At 41.4% G+C, this 17,538-nt stretch overlaps 1 protein-coding gene across 1 annotated transcript in view; it reads right to left on the minus strand.

Annotated features, from left to right (window-relative positions):
* Positions 1–17,538, minus strand: part of LOC126267409 (calcium-binding mitochondrial carrier protein SCaMC-2) — a 211,145-nt gene that overhangs the window by 117,193 nt on the left and 76,414 nt on the right. The window contains exon 4 of the mRNA XM_049972638.1: positions 12,193–12,304. Within this exon, the coding sequence (XP_049828595.1) occupies positions 12,193–12,304 (112 nt within the window). The remainder of the gene's footprint in view (positions 1–12,192; positions 12,305–17,538) is intronic.

The following is a 17,538-nucleotide window of genomic DNA, read 5'->3' on the forward strand; positions in this document are numbered from 1 at the left end:
TATGTACACGTCGATACTTGCTGCGCTTGAACATGGCCTGTAAGGCCGTTGGCATAATAAATTGAATACGTGAGGAAAAAATAGCGACGTGGAATGCTTCAAAATGTCTTAGCAACCGAAAGATATGTCCGTTTATCACACACATTTTGATACTTACAAACTACATTAATTTAAGCTTAAATGTGCTGCTTCCATTTTCACATTTTCCTGGCATTTTAACTTGGTTCATGGGGGCAGTGTGTCATTAGTTGTTGGGATGACTGCAGTGTCACCAGAAATAAACTATTGTTTGAAATATGAATTACTATTTTGGATTTTTGAATTCCCGCAATTTTTATCCTAGGATAGGTGTGTTGTGTTAGCGTTTGGGAGCTCAAGGTCTGCACGTTATGCGAGGCAGTTCAGCTGGCGTCATGAGTGTGGTCTTACCTCTTCGAGTGAACAGTTTAAAATAAATTTGTATGGCAACTCTTAAATACTGTGTACATGAAGTTTATTTAGTGGAGCACATCAAATGTCCAGGGTAAGAGAGTAGATAGTAGTAGGCGTTCAATTCCAAATGTTACGCGTATAGAATTACTATCAGTGTTGCCAATGATGCCGCAGCCAGGAGACTACTTTCGCCAAATATCATCAAAATAACTTTGTTAGCATTTTCATCTAGAAAAATCTCTAGTAAACTCATTTTTCGGGGCTTTTCATTGTGGAAGGAGGCCAAAGATGATGACATCGTAGTGTTCAGCATTTTTGGAGACAGTTCCACACCCCAACTTCTGAATTTCCTGGCTCCTCACGTAGTGATCTGTTCCAAGCATTGTCTGTGTTGCAGCCTCCTCCATACTCTTCTTAGGGTGTTCTATCGCTGCCATCTCATTTCAACATACGTCGGCCTTTTACATTCAACAAATGGCTCTGAGCACTATGGGACTTAACTTCTGAGGTCATCAATCCCCTAGAACTTAGAACTACTTAAACCTAAGGACATCACACACATCCATGCCCGAGGCAGGATTCGAACAATTTAATACTGACTCGCATGAATGTTGCTAGCTAAGCGTGTTCACTATCTTATTCCATGTTGTACTTGGTGTATTCAATCTGCGGTATTAATAAAGTAGCACGTGGTGTGTGGGTAATGTTCTGTAATTTTCTTCCTGCTCCTGGTTCCTTAATAGACTGATTAGTTGTGGGTGCAGATCATGTTTAATGGCATATCTCATTACACCATTCTATTTAAAAAAGCGATGTATATCTTTTAACTAGTATGCTATGAAAACAACACATCGAAGCACAGGTGTATTATAGACTTAGTGACTTTTTGGTGTGGTCTGTTATAGCGGCTTGTTGCGATATTTAAATGGGGGTTCCTAATTCAATCTGCTGGCACGTAAGCTGAGAAACTGATACAAGGTTATGATTTCTCATGTATAATTAATCTTACAATACCTACAAAAGCGCGTAGGAAATGATTTTTTCCAGCAGGCCAGGTCGAACAGTATTTCAAACAACACCTTTGTTTTTACATAAGAATTTGAAATTAATAAGGGACAATCAAATAAAAACCGAACACGCACCACAATGGGACCATGAAATGGTTGCATCCAAAAGTTAATCACTACCTGTGTTAAGACATTTATCCCAATGGGAGACGAAATCATCAGTTCCTGTTTCGTAGAACGCAGTCTAGTGCTGACGGATCCACAACCGCACCCACTCTTACTTCGTCGTCAGATTGAAACCGACATCTACGCATGGCTTTCTTCTGGTCGTCAAAGATGTGAACATCATACGATGAAAGATGTAGGCTGTACAGAGGATGTTGCACTGTTTCCCAACCAAATCGCTGAATCATAGCGTTCGTCCGATTGGCAGTATAGGGTGGGCGTTATGGTGCAACAGGATGATTCCGTGCGACAGCATTCCTGGGCGTATTGACGTCATGGCGCGTCGCAGTTTCTGTAAAAGTGTCTTTGCAGTGCTATGCATTGATTGCGGATCCACAGTTGAACTCTACGAGCGGAGGACCCCTCAAGTCGAAGGAGGCCATCATGACCTTACCAAAATTTATGTGAACAGCTTTGGATGTCTTTCGCGGGGAGATGTGGGATGTTTACACTGTTGACTTTGCTGTTTGCTCTCAGGCTGTCGAAATGTCGGACGTAAGCATCCTGTTGCACGATAACGACCGCTCTCACACTGCCAATCGGTCGGAGGCTACGCTTCAGCGATTTGGTTGTGAAACGCTGCAACTTGCTCCGTACAGACTTGATCGTTCACTGCAAGATTTTGCATTTTTGGCGACCTGGCGAAAGACAAGCGTGGACGTCGGTTTTAGCCGGACGATGAAGTGCAAGAGTCGGTGCGGTTGTGGGTCCATCAGAGGCCAACCGCGTTCAGCGAAACAGGAATTGATCGCTTCGTCTCCCAGGGGGATAGATGTCTTAACGCCAGTAGTGGTTACTTTTAAATGGAACCATTAAATAGTCTCATCGTGGCGGGTGTTTGGTTTTCATCTGACTACTCATATATCTCACTCATTAACTCCTTGTGCTGTGAGACAACATGTAGCTATCGCTGCTCGTCATAAATGAGCAGCAGCTATACAACTTTCGCCGAGTGTGTCGCCTTATGTTATTTTTGTGTCGTCCGTGTATTAATATAGTCAACGAAAAAAAAAAGATAAAAGTGGATCAAGGTGTAAGAAATGTATTTACAAAAGATATACACAATACACCACAGACGTACACAGTTGTTAAAACGTAAATTTTAATCCGAGATTTGAAGACATCCTATAAAATTAAGTACAATTATGAGCAAAAACACTTTATGGCTTAGAGGAGATGGATTTATAACAACCAAATTTCATCCGCAACGGACAAATATATACATATTCCTAATTCACTGAATTGAGATAAAACCAGACAACGAAAACTAGCATCTGCTTCATTTTCACTGAACTATACTAGAGGGATATGTCGAGGGAAAGACCAAGAGGAAGACCACGACTGAGGTACATGGATGAAATCGTGAAAGATGTGGAATGTAACACCTATAAAGAAATGAAAAGCTGAAAGATGCACAGAATGGAGACAAGCTGCAATTGTAGCTGTTGCAAACCAATCCTTGGATTGACCACTATAGAAGAAGACCCCAAATAAGCGCTAACAGACGTATGTGCTGAATTGGTCTTCTGGGATTGTTGTTGTTGTCTTCAGTCCTGAGACTGGTTTGATGCAGCTCTCCATGCTACTCTATCCTGTGCAAGCTGCTTCATCTCCCAGTACCTACTGCAACCTACATCCTTCTGAATCTGCTTAGTGTACTGATCTCTCGGTCTCCCTCTACGATTTTTACCCTCCACGCTGCCCTCCAATGCTAAATTTGTGATCCCTTGATGCCTCAAAACATGTCCTACCAACCGATCCCTTCTTCTAGTCAAGTTGTGCCACAAACTTCTCTTCTCCCCAATCCTATTCAATACCTCCTCATTAGTTACGTGATCTATCCACCTTATCTTCAGTATTCTTCTGTAGCACCACATTTCGAAAGCTTCTATTCTCTTCTTGTCCAAACTAGTTATCGTCCATGTTTCACTTCCATACATGGCTACACTCCAAACAAATACTTTCAGAAACGGCTTCCTGATACATAAATCTATATTCGATGTTAACAAATTTCTCTTCTTCAGAAACGCTTTCCTTGCCATTGCCAGTCTACATTTTATATCCTCTCTACTTCGACCATCATCAGTTATTTTACTTCCTAAATAGCAAAACTCCTTTACTACTTTAAGTGTCTCATTTCCTAATCTAATTCCCTCAGCATCACCCGATTTAATTTGACTACATTCCATTATCCTCGTTTTGCTTTTGTTAATGTTCATCTTATATCCTCTTTTCAAGACACTGTCCATTCCGTTCAACTGCTCTTCCAAGTCCTTTGCCGTCTCTGACAGAATTACAATGTCATCGGCGAACCTCAAAGTTTTTACTTCGTCTCCATGAATTTTAATACCTACTCCAAATTTTTCTTTTGTTTCCTTTACTGCTTGCTCAATATACAGATTGAATAACATCGGGGAGAGGCTACAACCCTGTCTCACTCCTTTCCCAACCACTGCTTCCCTTTCATGCCCCTCGACTCTTATTACTGCCATCTGGTTTCTGTACAAATTATAAATAGCCTTTCGCTCCCTGTATTTTACCCCTGCCACCTTTAGAATTTGAAAGAGAGTATTCCAGTCAACATTGTCAAAAGCTTTCTCTAAGTCTACAAATGCTAGAAACGTAGGTTTGCCTTTTCTTAATCTTTCTTCTAAGATAAGTCGTAAGGTCAGTATTGCCTCACGTGTTCCAACATTTCGACGGAATCCAAACTGATCCTCACCGAGGTCTGCATCTACCAGTTTTTCCATTCGTCTGTAAAGAATTCGCGTTAGTATTTTGCAGCCGTGGCTTATTAAACTGATAGTTCGGTAATTTTCACATCTGGCAGCACCTGCTTTCTTTGGGATTGGAATTATTATATTCTTCTTTAAGTCTGAGGGTATTTCGCCTGTCTCATACATCTTGCTCACCAGCTGGTAGAGTTTTGTCATGACTGGTTCTCCCAAGGCCGTCAGTAGTTCTAATGGAATGTTGTCTACTCCGGGGGCCTTGTTTCGACTCAGGTCTTTCAGTGCTCTGTCAAACTCTTCACGCAGTATTGTATCTCCCATTTCGTCTTCATCTACATCCTCTTCTATTTCCATAATATTGTCCTGGAGTACATCGCCCTTGCATAAACCTTCTATATACTCCTTCCACCTTTCTGCCTTCCCTTCTTTGCTTAGAACTGGGCTGCCATCTGAGCTCTTGATATTCATACACGTGGTTCTCTTCTCTCCGAAGGTCTCTTTAATTTTCCTGTAGGCAGTATATATCTTACCCCTAGTGAGATAAGCTTCTACATCCTTACATTTGTCCTCTACCCATCCCTGTTTAGCCATTTTGCACTTCCTGTCGATCTCATTTTTGAGACGTTTGTATTCCTTTTTGCCTGCTTCATTTACTGCATTTTTATATTTTCTCCTTTCATCAATTAAATTCAATATTTCTTCTGTTACCCAAGGATTTCTAGCAGCCCTCGTCTTTGTACCTACTTTATCCTCTGCTGCCTTCACTACTACATCCCTCACAGCTACCCATTCTTCTTCTACTGTATTTCTTTCCCCTATTCCTGTCAATTGTTCCCTTATGCTCTCTCTGAAACTCTGTACAACCTCTGGTTCTTTCAGTTTATCCAGGTCCCATCTCCTTAATTTCCCACATTTTTGCAGTTTCTTCAGTTTTAATCTACAGGTCATAACCAATAGATTGTGGTCAGAGTCCACATCTGCCCCTGGAAATGTCTTACAACTTAAAACCTGGTTCCTAAATCTCTGTCTTACCATTATATAATCTATCTGATACCTTTTAGTATCTCCAGGGTTCTTCCACGTATACAACCTTCTTTCATGATTCTTAAACCAAGTGTTAGCTATGATTAAGTTGTGCTCTGTGCAAAATTCTAATAGGCGGCTTCCTCTTTCATTTCTTAGCCCCAATCCATATTCACCTATGTTTCCTTCTCTCCCTTTTCCTACACTCGAATTCCAGTCACCCATTACTATTAAATTTTCGTCTCCCTTCACTATCTGAATAATTTCTTTTATTTCATCGTACATTTCTTCAATTTCTTCATCATCTGCAGAGCTAGTTGGCATATAAACTTGTACTACTGTAGTAGGTGTGGGCTTCGTATCTATCTTGGCCACAATAATGCGTTCACTATGCTGTTTGTAGTAGCTTACCCGCATTCCTATTTTCCTATTCATAATTAAACCTACTCCTGCATTACCCCTATTTGATTTTGTGTTTATAACCCTGTAGTCACCTGACCAGAAGTCTTGTTCCTCCTGCCACCGAACTTCACTAATTCCCACTATATCTAACTTTAACCTATCCATTTCCCTTTTTAAATTTTCTAACCTACCTGCCCGATTAAGGGATCTGACATTCCACGCTCCGATCCGTAGAATGCCAGTTTTCTTTCTGCTGATAACGACATCCTCCTGAGTAGTCCCCGCCCGGAGATCCGAATGGGGGACTATTTTACCTCCGGAATATTTTACCCAAGAGGATGCCATCATCATTTAATCATACAGTAAAGCTGCATGTCCTCGGGAAAAATTACGGCTGTAGTTTCCCCTTGCTTTCAGCCGTTCGCAGTACCAGCACAGCAAGGCCGTTTTGGTTAATGTTGCAAGGCCAGATCAGTCAATCATCCAGATCTTCTGGGATAGCTTTAAGAAAAAAATTTCAATTTTTTCCTGAGAGCTTCCACCTGTCCGTGACTACTCAATTATTGCACGAAAGCTTCCAGTTGGTCACAGACAGTTTGAGTTTGACGAAATGAGTGCTCTAACGGCTCTGTGGCCGAATGCCTAAATATTGTAGATGCTTCGAAGGAAACTTGCGGATCTCTTATTTATGGGAACACGCTTTTAGCGGCTTCTACTGATAAAACTTTGGACGAGCTTGCTGAAGAACCATTTTTGAACAGGCTCAATAGCTGGTACCTTGGATGTCAGACGCGTCCATTGTTGGAACGACACAATGATAGATGAATGCATCACAGTAAACTTGAAACAAGGTAACTGTAAACTAAAGTGACTCATAATAATGTCACACTTAAAACTAAAAAATAATTAAAGCATTTAGTCCAGAAATAGAAATCAGTTGTTCCGATGGTTCCGACTCAAAGTGACTAAAGTACCAAAACTCGGACTGCGCGCCTAGAACCGCGAGACCACCGCGGCCGGCTCTGCTGACATTCAAGAGTAACGCAATGAAAGGCGTTGACCACAAATTTGGCAGAACAATGACAAATAAAAATTATTAGTATTATGTAACTATCTTGTTCTGAACTGCATTCATGCGCATACAGACAGTATGAAAAATATGGTCATACTATAAAAATGACAAAATAAATAAGCATTTTTTGTAATGAGGATAAAACTAAATTTGTACCAACAGTCTGTGTAACCGTTTTCGAGAACACTGATATGGGATAGGGGGTGGCTGTACGGTTAGCGGCGGTAACTACTGACACGGAGATTTAGGGTCTTACTTGCAGTGCACACCGGAAATGCAGTATGTGATCAAAAAGCTGAAAATGACTTACAAGTTCCTGGCGCCCCCTATCAGTAATGCTGGAATTCAATATGGTGTTGGCCCATCCTTAGCCTTGATGACAGCTTCTACTCTCGCAGGCATACGTTCAATCACGTTATGGAAGGTGTCTTGGGGAATGGCAGCCCATTCTTCACGGAGTGCTGCGCTGAGGAGAGGTTTCGATGTCCGTCGGTGAGGCCTGGCACGAAGTCGGCGTTCCAAAACATCCCAAAGGTGTTCTAAAGGTTTCAAGTCAGGACTCCGTACAGGCCAGTCCATTACGGGGATGTTATTGTCGTGTAACCACTCCGCCACAGGCCGATCATTATGAACAGGTGTTCGATAGTGTTTAAAGATGCATTAGCCATCCCTGAATTGCTCTTCACCAGTGGGAAGCAAGATCCCCTTCGCTTCTAAACTGATACTGTTATTACTCAGCTTAGCCGCGAGTCCGCAGAGGATGGTGTATGTGACGTACAGTATAACAGTCCAGCATTTCCACCCGGGATTTGCGAGTGTAAGTCGGACCTTCCTTGATCCGCCTTGGTGGGTCGCGTCGTCGGATTTCCTCCTACCTCCTCTACTAGTTTCGTCACAGTTCGTGGATTTCCGATCAAGTTCGTACTTACTAAGATATGCATTTGCTAATGAACGGGTGTGAATTTTAACGAGGCAAAAATGATAAATTGTTTTAAACATCCAGGGGCTCGTCCTAGTATTCATGTTGTCATAAATGACTTTAATTATTAAATATAAAAAAAACAAAATCGGTGGCTTTGGCGCCAAGATGGCGGTACTTCCCGTCATGTATATTTCCCAAGCTAACGCTTGTTGCTACGGTCCAGCGCAGAGCCCCGCCGCACCCCACCCCTCCCCACTACGCGCGACATACGGTCGCTTTGCCACCTAGCCAGCCAGCGTGGGAAATGCTCTCCGATTCATGGCCGGCTACGGACTACAGCACTTCGTAACTATCGTGAATACATCAATGAGAGACAATTTATTAAAACTAGTAAAACGTCTTCCTCACGTAAGAGGCACGTTACATGGTGCTTAAGCATCAATGTAGGCCTGTGCTGTGATAGTGCCACGCACAACAAGGGGTGCAAGACCCCCTCCATGACAAACACGACCAAAGCGCAACACCACGACCTCCGAATTTTACTGCTGGCACTACACACGCTGGCAGATGACATTCACCGGACATTCGCCAAACCCACACCCTGCCATCGGATCGCCACATTGTGTACCGTGATTCGTCACTCCACACAACGTTTATACACTGTTCAATCGTCCAATGTTGACGCTCCTTACACCAAGCGAGGCGTCGTTTGGCATTTACCGGCGTGATGTGTGACTTATGAGCAGCCGCTCGACCATGAAATCCATGTTTTCTCACCTCCCGCCTAACTGTCATAGTACTTGCAGTGGATTCTGATGCAGTTTGGAATTCCCTCTTCAATTGTCGGCGGTCTCTGTCAGTTAACAGACGAGGTCGGTCTGTACGCTTTTGTGCTGTACGTGTTCCTTCACGTTTTCATGTGGCTATCGCTTAGAAAACAGTGGACCTAGGGAGGTTTAGTAGTATATGGTAATCTCGCGTACAGACGTATGACAAGTGACACCCAGTGTCAACTGACCACGTTCGAAGTCTGAGTTCCGCGGAGCGCCCCATTCTGCTCTCTCGCGATGTCTAATGACTACTGATGTCGCCGATATGGAGTACCTGGTAGCCAAATGCACCTAATATGAAAAACATACGTTTTTTTTTTTTTTGGGGGGGGGGGGGGGGGGGTTGTCCGGGTACTTTTGCCCACATAGTGTATTTCTGTGGAGGAAAGGTCTGGAACGCCGTCCATTCACCCTCGCCAAATGTCAAGGTGCTTGAATAAAATAACTCGCGAAACTTCTGATGTTGTGCCAAATTGAAAGTTCTGGAACAGTATGGATAACAGAATGCAGTAATAGTATGCTAAATTTCTGAGGGTTCTTGGTGAGAAGTAAAAATATGCAAAGGACTTCAGATGTATGTATCGTAACATCTACTCAGCAACAGCTTTAGTTTACATTATTTAGTTAACACGATAAACACCACGATGTGGAATAGCGCACCAAATTGGTGCCTTTGATATTGTTGACACATGCATGCAGTCAAACAACTGATTGAGGTATTCAGTGTGCTGACATGATTTCGATTTGATTTTTATTTGGTTCTGTTTAATTAAATTCTGTACGAAGGTTGTATTGCAATGTAGGAAAAGTCAAAAATACATTATTACAGGGAGAAAGGAGAAGAAAAATAAACAATACGGCGAAGAATATACACACACAGGGGAAAAAAACTGCTCTATGGCCTTTTCAATTGGCTGTTTTAGACTGTGAAGATTTGCCAATGAATTTCATTAGGTAGAAAAACTGCTACTGCGAAAAAATACAAATATTTTGGCTTAGTCATCCGAGAAGTATGAGTTACACAAAGGAACACTTCATCTGACGTACGTGAGCAGCCACAGAAAAAGGGGGAAATTATCTTGGCGAATGGAGGAAAATAACAACCTCGGATGTAGAATGGTATATGCGAGGCACACTACAAAAATAACTAAGGGAAGAACATCTCGCCGAAATGAAGGCGTAAATGGTCATACTGTTACAGTGCACGCCAAACAATAGTTTTTGCAAAAGTAGCAGTATTGCAGCACTGCCGCCGAACCATCAACGTGGGCCAGCAAACAGCTGGGCTCTGCAAGGTCGTGTTGCGCAAGCTGTGGGACGCCGGGTCTGCTGCAGCAGCTATCAGCGACCTTGGAACCACAGGTACACGCCTGCCCACACGACGTCAGATTTCCGTTAACCACTCGTTATACTACGTCATCGCCAAGGCGTTCTTGTACACGTCACTTCTGCCGCGTTCTTAGTCATACTCTCAAAGGCTTGGTGTAGGACTACGTGAAGGCACATACGAACGACGCGAATGGAGTTTTCTTAACTGGTCTACAATATATTACATTGATGGTCTTCAAACATGCGAATTATGTAGCCAGTAAATCTGTTATGAATGTACGATAAGTATGTTTGTGATTTAGACAGCTCTTGCGTATGATATCCCTTTATCACCTAGAAGGATCATCGTCACTTGTTCTGCCTATTTCCGTTTCACATTTGAATGATTAATAAACCACCATTTTTCGGAGCTGATTTGCGAACAAGTTGTGTACTGCTCGGCCCCCTCGTATTTCTCGTAATTTACGTATAAAACATGCACACGATAAGCACCGAAGTACGCATCGGAGACTTACGTATTATATTAGATACTGTAAGTTTTCTGAAATACACCAAAGTTCGTTAAACATGGACCTAAGCTACTGATCAGTCTTTTAACATAACCTTTATTTTGCATTAACATTTGGTTGCTTCGAGAACTCTCAATCATATTGTCACCTTCCAACTTAATCTACACTTGACACTTCATCACAAATCAGTGTCATCAAAATTATGATTTTAGGTGGGAGGAGAAAGCAGATTAGTTGCTGAAGAGCAATATGTTTCTCCCCCTTAGATCTGAAAACATTGCAAACACTGAAAACTCTGGTCACAGTTAGAATGACAGGTGACTGCCGTATATACTGACTGTCAGTAGTTTTGTTTTCAACTTTTTTCCTATTTCTGTTTGTTTCCATCACACAACTGTCATTTACTTCTATGAGGTAGTATAACAAGACAAATCGAATCTGAATAGGCAACATTATAAAAGCTGGCATCGAAGAAGAGTTACACCATCTTATTGTGAAAAGCATTTCAACAATACCAAATGACCTTTGAATAGGGCATTTAGACAGCACAAATTAAAAAAAAAAGAAGAATCTTTGTGTAGTCAGTTTGACATGTGGTGCTCCTCTTGCTTCACAAAGGGTTTTAAGTGTATTGGCAGTAAGCAAAATAAATTGATAAATCAGCCAACCAGTTGCAAAGAAAGGTTTATTATCCCTTGATCATGGTTTCAATATCTGTAAAAATATCTTTTTCTTTAGAAGATATTTTTACAATTATTGAAACCATAGTCACAAGGGATAATACACCTTTATTTGCAACTGGTTGGCTGATTTTTCAATCTATACTGAATTACACAGTTGCTGTTTCGAAGTCATGTTTACGATTTTGATCAATAAGCATTTAGTACAAAATGCTTATAAGCAATATCTAAAGAATGAGAATACAACACAATACACTAAATAACATCTATATGACAAAGTGCCACTGAAGACTCCTGCACTGTGCCTGTTATTTGCGAGAGACTGTTAACATTGATAGGTTTTCCACATACATAAATGAACCTGAGAGAACAGAGCAGTTCTAGAGAACAGAGCAGTTCTGCATCTCCATTTAATCCTACTGATAACCATCTGGGTACTATAGGCAGAAGCAGGGCAGGTTCTAGGTCCAACTGCCACAATCCGGCACTTCAGGAGGAGGGGGGGGGGGGGGGGGGCGCAAGCTGAGAGGGGTGCCAAGAGCATCAAAGTGCAAACACTTGTACACAGCTTGTATCAATTCGTAGAAAAAACTAGCAATGGTGAAGGTGTACAGGGAACAGCGGGAAGGAGGTGGGACTCCAAATTAGAAGTCACTTGTGTAGAAAAGTTTTCTCAAACCAGCCCTGGGCAAAAAGAGTCTATCTGATAATTCTTTTCAAAGAAACGCGTACATTCTTATATAGCAACTGGTGACACAAGAGTGTTTGATACACGAGTTAAAACTTCACGATCAGCCCCATATAATTTATGAATGAAAAAATAACATCACTAAAAACTGCAATTTTTTTAAGTATTTAATGAAAGTTTCTGTCAAAAATTTTAACGGTATCATATAACATAGTTACATTTGAAAACTTTTGCCAATGTTATTACTAGCAGGCAGTGTTACATTCTGATTTACTGCGTTGTATTAAAATTTCATAGATCTCTAGGATAAATGTTGATCATTATTATTATTATTTACATACCGTAGCATGTCTCCAATACTTGATGAGCTCAAAGATGTCAGTGCTTGGAGCATACAAAAGAAAATCCCTCCATTCATCAAAGCTAATGTTGAGGCTTCCATCCTGGTCCATCCTATAGACAAAGGCAGGCACTCATACGAAATTTCATAGTAACTGTAATAGATACAGTTATTAAATACTGTTTACAAAAAGAAACCATACTGTGAAGGATACAATACTGTCAAATCACACGTGGCTTAAAGATTTCATAAAATGAAACAGTTCAGCCTGTTTTGGATGATGAAGAGTTTGACTGTGTTCAATAGTATCCAAAAAGGTACTTTCATATTTTGTAGACTGTCACTCCTTGATGAGTGAAAGCCAATTTTAGACTAATACCGTATGTATGCCATTTCAATTCGTCTGAATCCTTTTACCTGGTAAAACATGATTAAATTGTGACATGTATAAATGGTTTTAAAAATTATGCATGAAATTAACCTAGGTTTCATGGTTAAGGAGGGGGAGAGAGAGGGGGGGGAGGGGGGAGAGAGAAGGGGGGAGGGGGAGAGAGAGAGAGGGGAGGGAGAGAGAGAGAGAGGGGAGGGAGAGAGAGAGAGAGGGGAGGGAGAGAGAGAGAGAGGGGAGGGAGAGAGAGAGAGAGGGGAGGGGGGGGAGAGGGGAGGGGGGGGAGAGGGGGGAGGGGGAGAGAGAGAGGGGGGGAGGGGGAGAGAGAGAGGGGGGGAGGGGGAGAGAGAGAGGGGGGAGGGGGAGAGAGAGAGAGAGAGAGAGAGAGAGAGAGAGAGAGAGAGAGAGAGAGAGAGAGAGAAGTATAGCAGGAAAGGAAACTTAATGACTTCCCTCTACATCTTTTTTTTTTTTTTTTTTTTTTTTCCTGCACAAAATAGTTGACGACTCTACACTAAGAATAATCTTGACAACTGATGATACGGTGCATGCATTTCAGCCTTGTGAATTTTCTCCCCAAGTGATTTATATAATTTCTTTGTCTTTGCATTTACAATGGACATGAATATTCTTTACACAAAGTCTCCAAGGTATTTCTTAAGCTCTCTAGTACTTAATATTATTGTCACTCACTAAATCAATTTACTTGCAATTATTATTTTATGTATTAGTAAATTTCATCTAAATGAGACAAACAAAAACTTACACTTTATTTGGTCACTCTACTGTCTCTAGATATAGTAATTTTAAAGTGTGCACTGACTGATGACTACACCACAAAGTAAAATTAGTGAAGATAAGCTAGTTTCATTTTTGGTACACACTAGAGCAAAATGACACACATATACATAAAAAGGGTGAAACAATGAAAGGGGGAGGAGGTTCTGGTTAGGTGAGAGTAGGCCAAATCTCAAACCTGATCACAGGCCCTTGCATTCCAACTTGAAGCCTCAAATATGAACTATTACAGTTCACAATGACATTACCTACAAAAATACATACTGCCTGGGGGGGATGGGGGATGTAGCACCCAGAAGGAGAGGCGATGACAAAACGAAACTTCACAGATTGAGAGGGTATGCAATATTACAAAGAACTTGGCAGTACGAGTTCACTTTTCTGTATGACGTTGTACCCCCTCTATCCTGGTGCACACATTAATTCCATTGGGAAGTGTGTTAAAGCTGCTGTGCCCTCTCCCAAGGCAAGCTCGTCCACAACTGTGTTAAATGGACTTGATATCCTGAATACTGTCATGACAGAGTGGATGTCCCCGAGTTGATCCCTCACATATTCTATCGGGTAAGTATCTGAGGCCCATACTGGTCACAGAATACCTCAGTCAACACCATGAAAAAAATGAGGGAGACATTTGCCACGTGTGGACAAACAATGTCCTGTTGAAAAATGGCACCAGGATAGCAGTGCATAACGGTAACACTTGAGGATGCAGGATGTCCTTGACATACTGTTGTGCCATAAGAGTTCCCTCGATCCCTACCAGCGGACACCTGAATTCATACCCAATGGCTCCCAAGACCATGATGCCAGTAGTAACACTGCTGTGCATCGCCAACACATTGGAAGAAGGACCTTCCCCAATGCACCAATACACCCGCCAATGACGGTCATCTGGACTAGTGTAGAACTGCCACTCATTGTTGAACACAGTGCAGCACCATTCATTACCAGTCCATCCTTTTGGTTGCAGCACCATTCCAAAATCAGACATTTGCTTGCGGTGTTAATGGCAGCTTATGCATGGGATGGTAGTTCCATAGTTTGGCTACTGTTAATCTTACCATTGGTGTGAGATGACACAGAATGTTGCAGAGTGTCCATTATTTGTTCTTGCATGGAAGACACAGATATGAAGAGGTTATTATGTGCTTGATGCACAATATGGCAATCCTATCTTGTGGTGATCAGGTATAGTTGGCTGGAACCTTAATAACAAGCACACACATGTAAGTGTGGTTTGAATGCTGTGCTCAATTTATCGAAGACTCTCTTACTTATGAAGAAAAGTATACATATACCAACAAATGAAACCAATATCAAGTGAAAAAAAATGATAAAATTTCACATATAAAAAAATTGTTATGTTTTTTAACTTTCACTGCTATGAGTGTGAATCCTGAATTCTTCCTGGTCATGTTGACAAAGTATTATGAATTTTGAAAATTAAAATGTACTGTGGTGGTGGGGAAAAATGGAATCTGAAGTACATAGCAAAATAAGAAACAGAGGTAAGATCTATGGTCACTTAAAATGTTAAATGAATTTATATATCTCTGTCCATAAGCAGCAAACCACAGTGAAGTGCATGGCAGACAGTGCTTTATAGTGTATCACATATTAAGGTTTATACGCCTTCCATTCACATATGAAGCATAAAAAAGAGGACAGCTGAAATAGCCCTGTGTGCAATGTAATTTGTCCAATTTTTCTTTTGCACTAGGAAGAGCTCCAGGAAAATGCTCAACAATGTGAATGGAGAGATGCTTAAAAAAAGCCTACTTATCAAATTTGAAGACTTGGTTTTAATTGAGGAATCATGGAATATACTACAGAACAAGATTACACTAATTACAATGCTCACAGAGGCATTTAAGCAGATGTTCTTCCCATGCTCCGTACATGAATGGAAAGAGCAAAAACATTAATACACAGTCTGATCCGAAGTATGTGGACACCACCCTTCGCCTTTATGATGGCTTGAACTCCGCAGGGGCCACTTTCAATGAGGTGTCTGAATGTCTGTGGAGGAACAGTATCCCATTCGTCCTCAACAACTGAAACCAGAGAAGGTAGTGTGGTGTTTGATGCTGGGATCTGGGATGAAACTGTTTTAACTCATCCCCAATGTGTTCCAGTGGGTTCAGGCCCCAACACTGGGCACATCAGTCCATTTCAGGAATGCTGCTGTCTCCAATCTTTTGCTTCACACATGCTGTTTATGACAAGGTGCACTGTCATCCTGAAACTATCAATCATCTCTCTGAACTGTTCCTCTACTGTACACAATGTTGTAAAATGTGTCAATATTTAGTGTTTCCTTAAGAACAATATGGGGACCAATCCTAACCATAAAAAGCACCTCCAAAATATAACAATACAGTCTCCGCACTTCACTGTTGACACTGCACGTGATGGCAAATAGGAACCCTTCCATCAGGTTGACACAGAGTATTGCATGATTCATCTCTCCCAATCACTCCTTTCCAGTAATTCACTGTCCAGTGGCATCTTTTACACCATCTCAAATGCCAGTCGGCACTGACTACAGAAAAATGTGACTTACGAAGAGCTGCTTGACCATTTTACACTATTCTTTTTAACTTCCTATGCACAGTCACTGTGCTAGCTGGCTTCTGGTGGCATTTTTGAGCTAACGAGTGATGCCTTATGGTGATTTCATGCAATTCTTTACAACCACCCTCTGCAATGGTCAAGGGTCCCTGTCCATCAGTTCATGATACCTGCCTGGTCTCGGCATTGGTGTGGTTGTTCCTTTACATTTCCATTTGACTTCACAATCACTTAACCAACAGTAGACCTGAGAAACTTTAGAAGGGCTGGAATGTCCCCGCTAGAGTTATTAAAGCGACATCCAAAGACTAGTCCACGTTTGAAGTTACTGAGCTCTCCTTACTGACCCATTCTAGTGTTACTGCTTTTCTAGTGACAACACAATATTCCCTGCCTCGTACAGTGATCAATTCCACATTACATACAGATGTATGAATATTTTTCATCACACAGTGTATGTGGTACATTGGGAATTACCCTCTGCCACACACTTCACTGTAGTTCGCAGAGTATGGGTGTACATGTGGCCCTTTCAGGACTTGTTTGACCATCCATGCTGCCCTGCATCGTATAATTTCAATAACCACGGTTAGAACTGTCTGGTATGTGCCTCTCACAATTGAGCACTATTCTCTGCCGGGCCACAGAAGTGTGTTGTAAGCAATTTCCTTTGTAAACTGATTACTTTTTCCCAGTCATCTACCAGTGAACCAGTCTGCCACCTGCTTTGCCTGTGATGGTGTCTAAGCATCGGTACATTTCATGGCCAGACATTTATTTGACTTTGCTTCCAAATGTGACTTACTGACACTGAAGTTTACGAGTCACATTTCTTAACATTTAAAACAAGTTGCCAATCTTCAAATTACCTCAAAAGGTTAATCTGATTGGATCTTTGTACAGCTTTTCAAATAGAACTTCATTGTAGGTAGCTGCATCACTGCAGAAGTTTGAGATTAATATTAATAGTCTGCCAGGCTGTTAACATACAACATAAACATCAAAAGTCTCCATATATTCTCCCAGGCCGTTCCTGAGGTGATTTCTACATCTGGTAACAGTTCTCCATTCAAGATACAGGCTGCATCTTCTCTGCCAATATATCCTCAGTCAAGTCAAATTTAATTTGACTTCTAGTAATAAGCAATAGTACAGTGTGGAGTTTAAAACTTTTCCAAAGTGGAGAAATATGGCTTTCAGGATGTCTGAGTACAAGTTGTGTTTCACAGGACTGATGCTTTCAGAATCACTACTGTTTGACAAGGTCGTCTTCTGATTGAGATACTCACTTTGTTTCAGTTGAGAATGCCCTCTAAGAGTCTACAACAGGATGGATTGAAATGATATCAGCATTAATATTACTGGTCATTTCTGATACCCTTCTTGTAGATAAGTGTGAGCTGTTATTTCCTCCAACAAATAGGTACAGTTCTTGTAGAGTGATCTATGGCGTACCACGGTTACGAAGTGGGCAAATTAGGCTGCTAATTCTGCAGAGGATCTGACAGGAATTCCATTGGGTCCTTGTAACTTTTTCATTTTTAGTGATTTTAGATATTTCTCAGTGCCACTGACACTAGTACTTAT

This window comes from Schistocerca gregaria, chromosome 4, assembly GCF_023897955.1.
Source record: "Schistocerca gregaria isolate iqSchGreg1 chromosome 4, iqSchGreg1.2, whole genome shotgun sequence".
NCBI classification, from domain to species: Eukaryota; Metazoa; Arthropoda; class Insecta; order Orthoptera; family Acrididae; genus Schistocerca; species Schistocerca gregaria.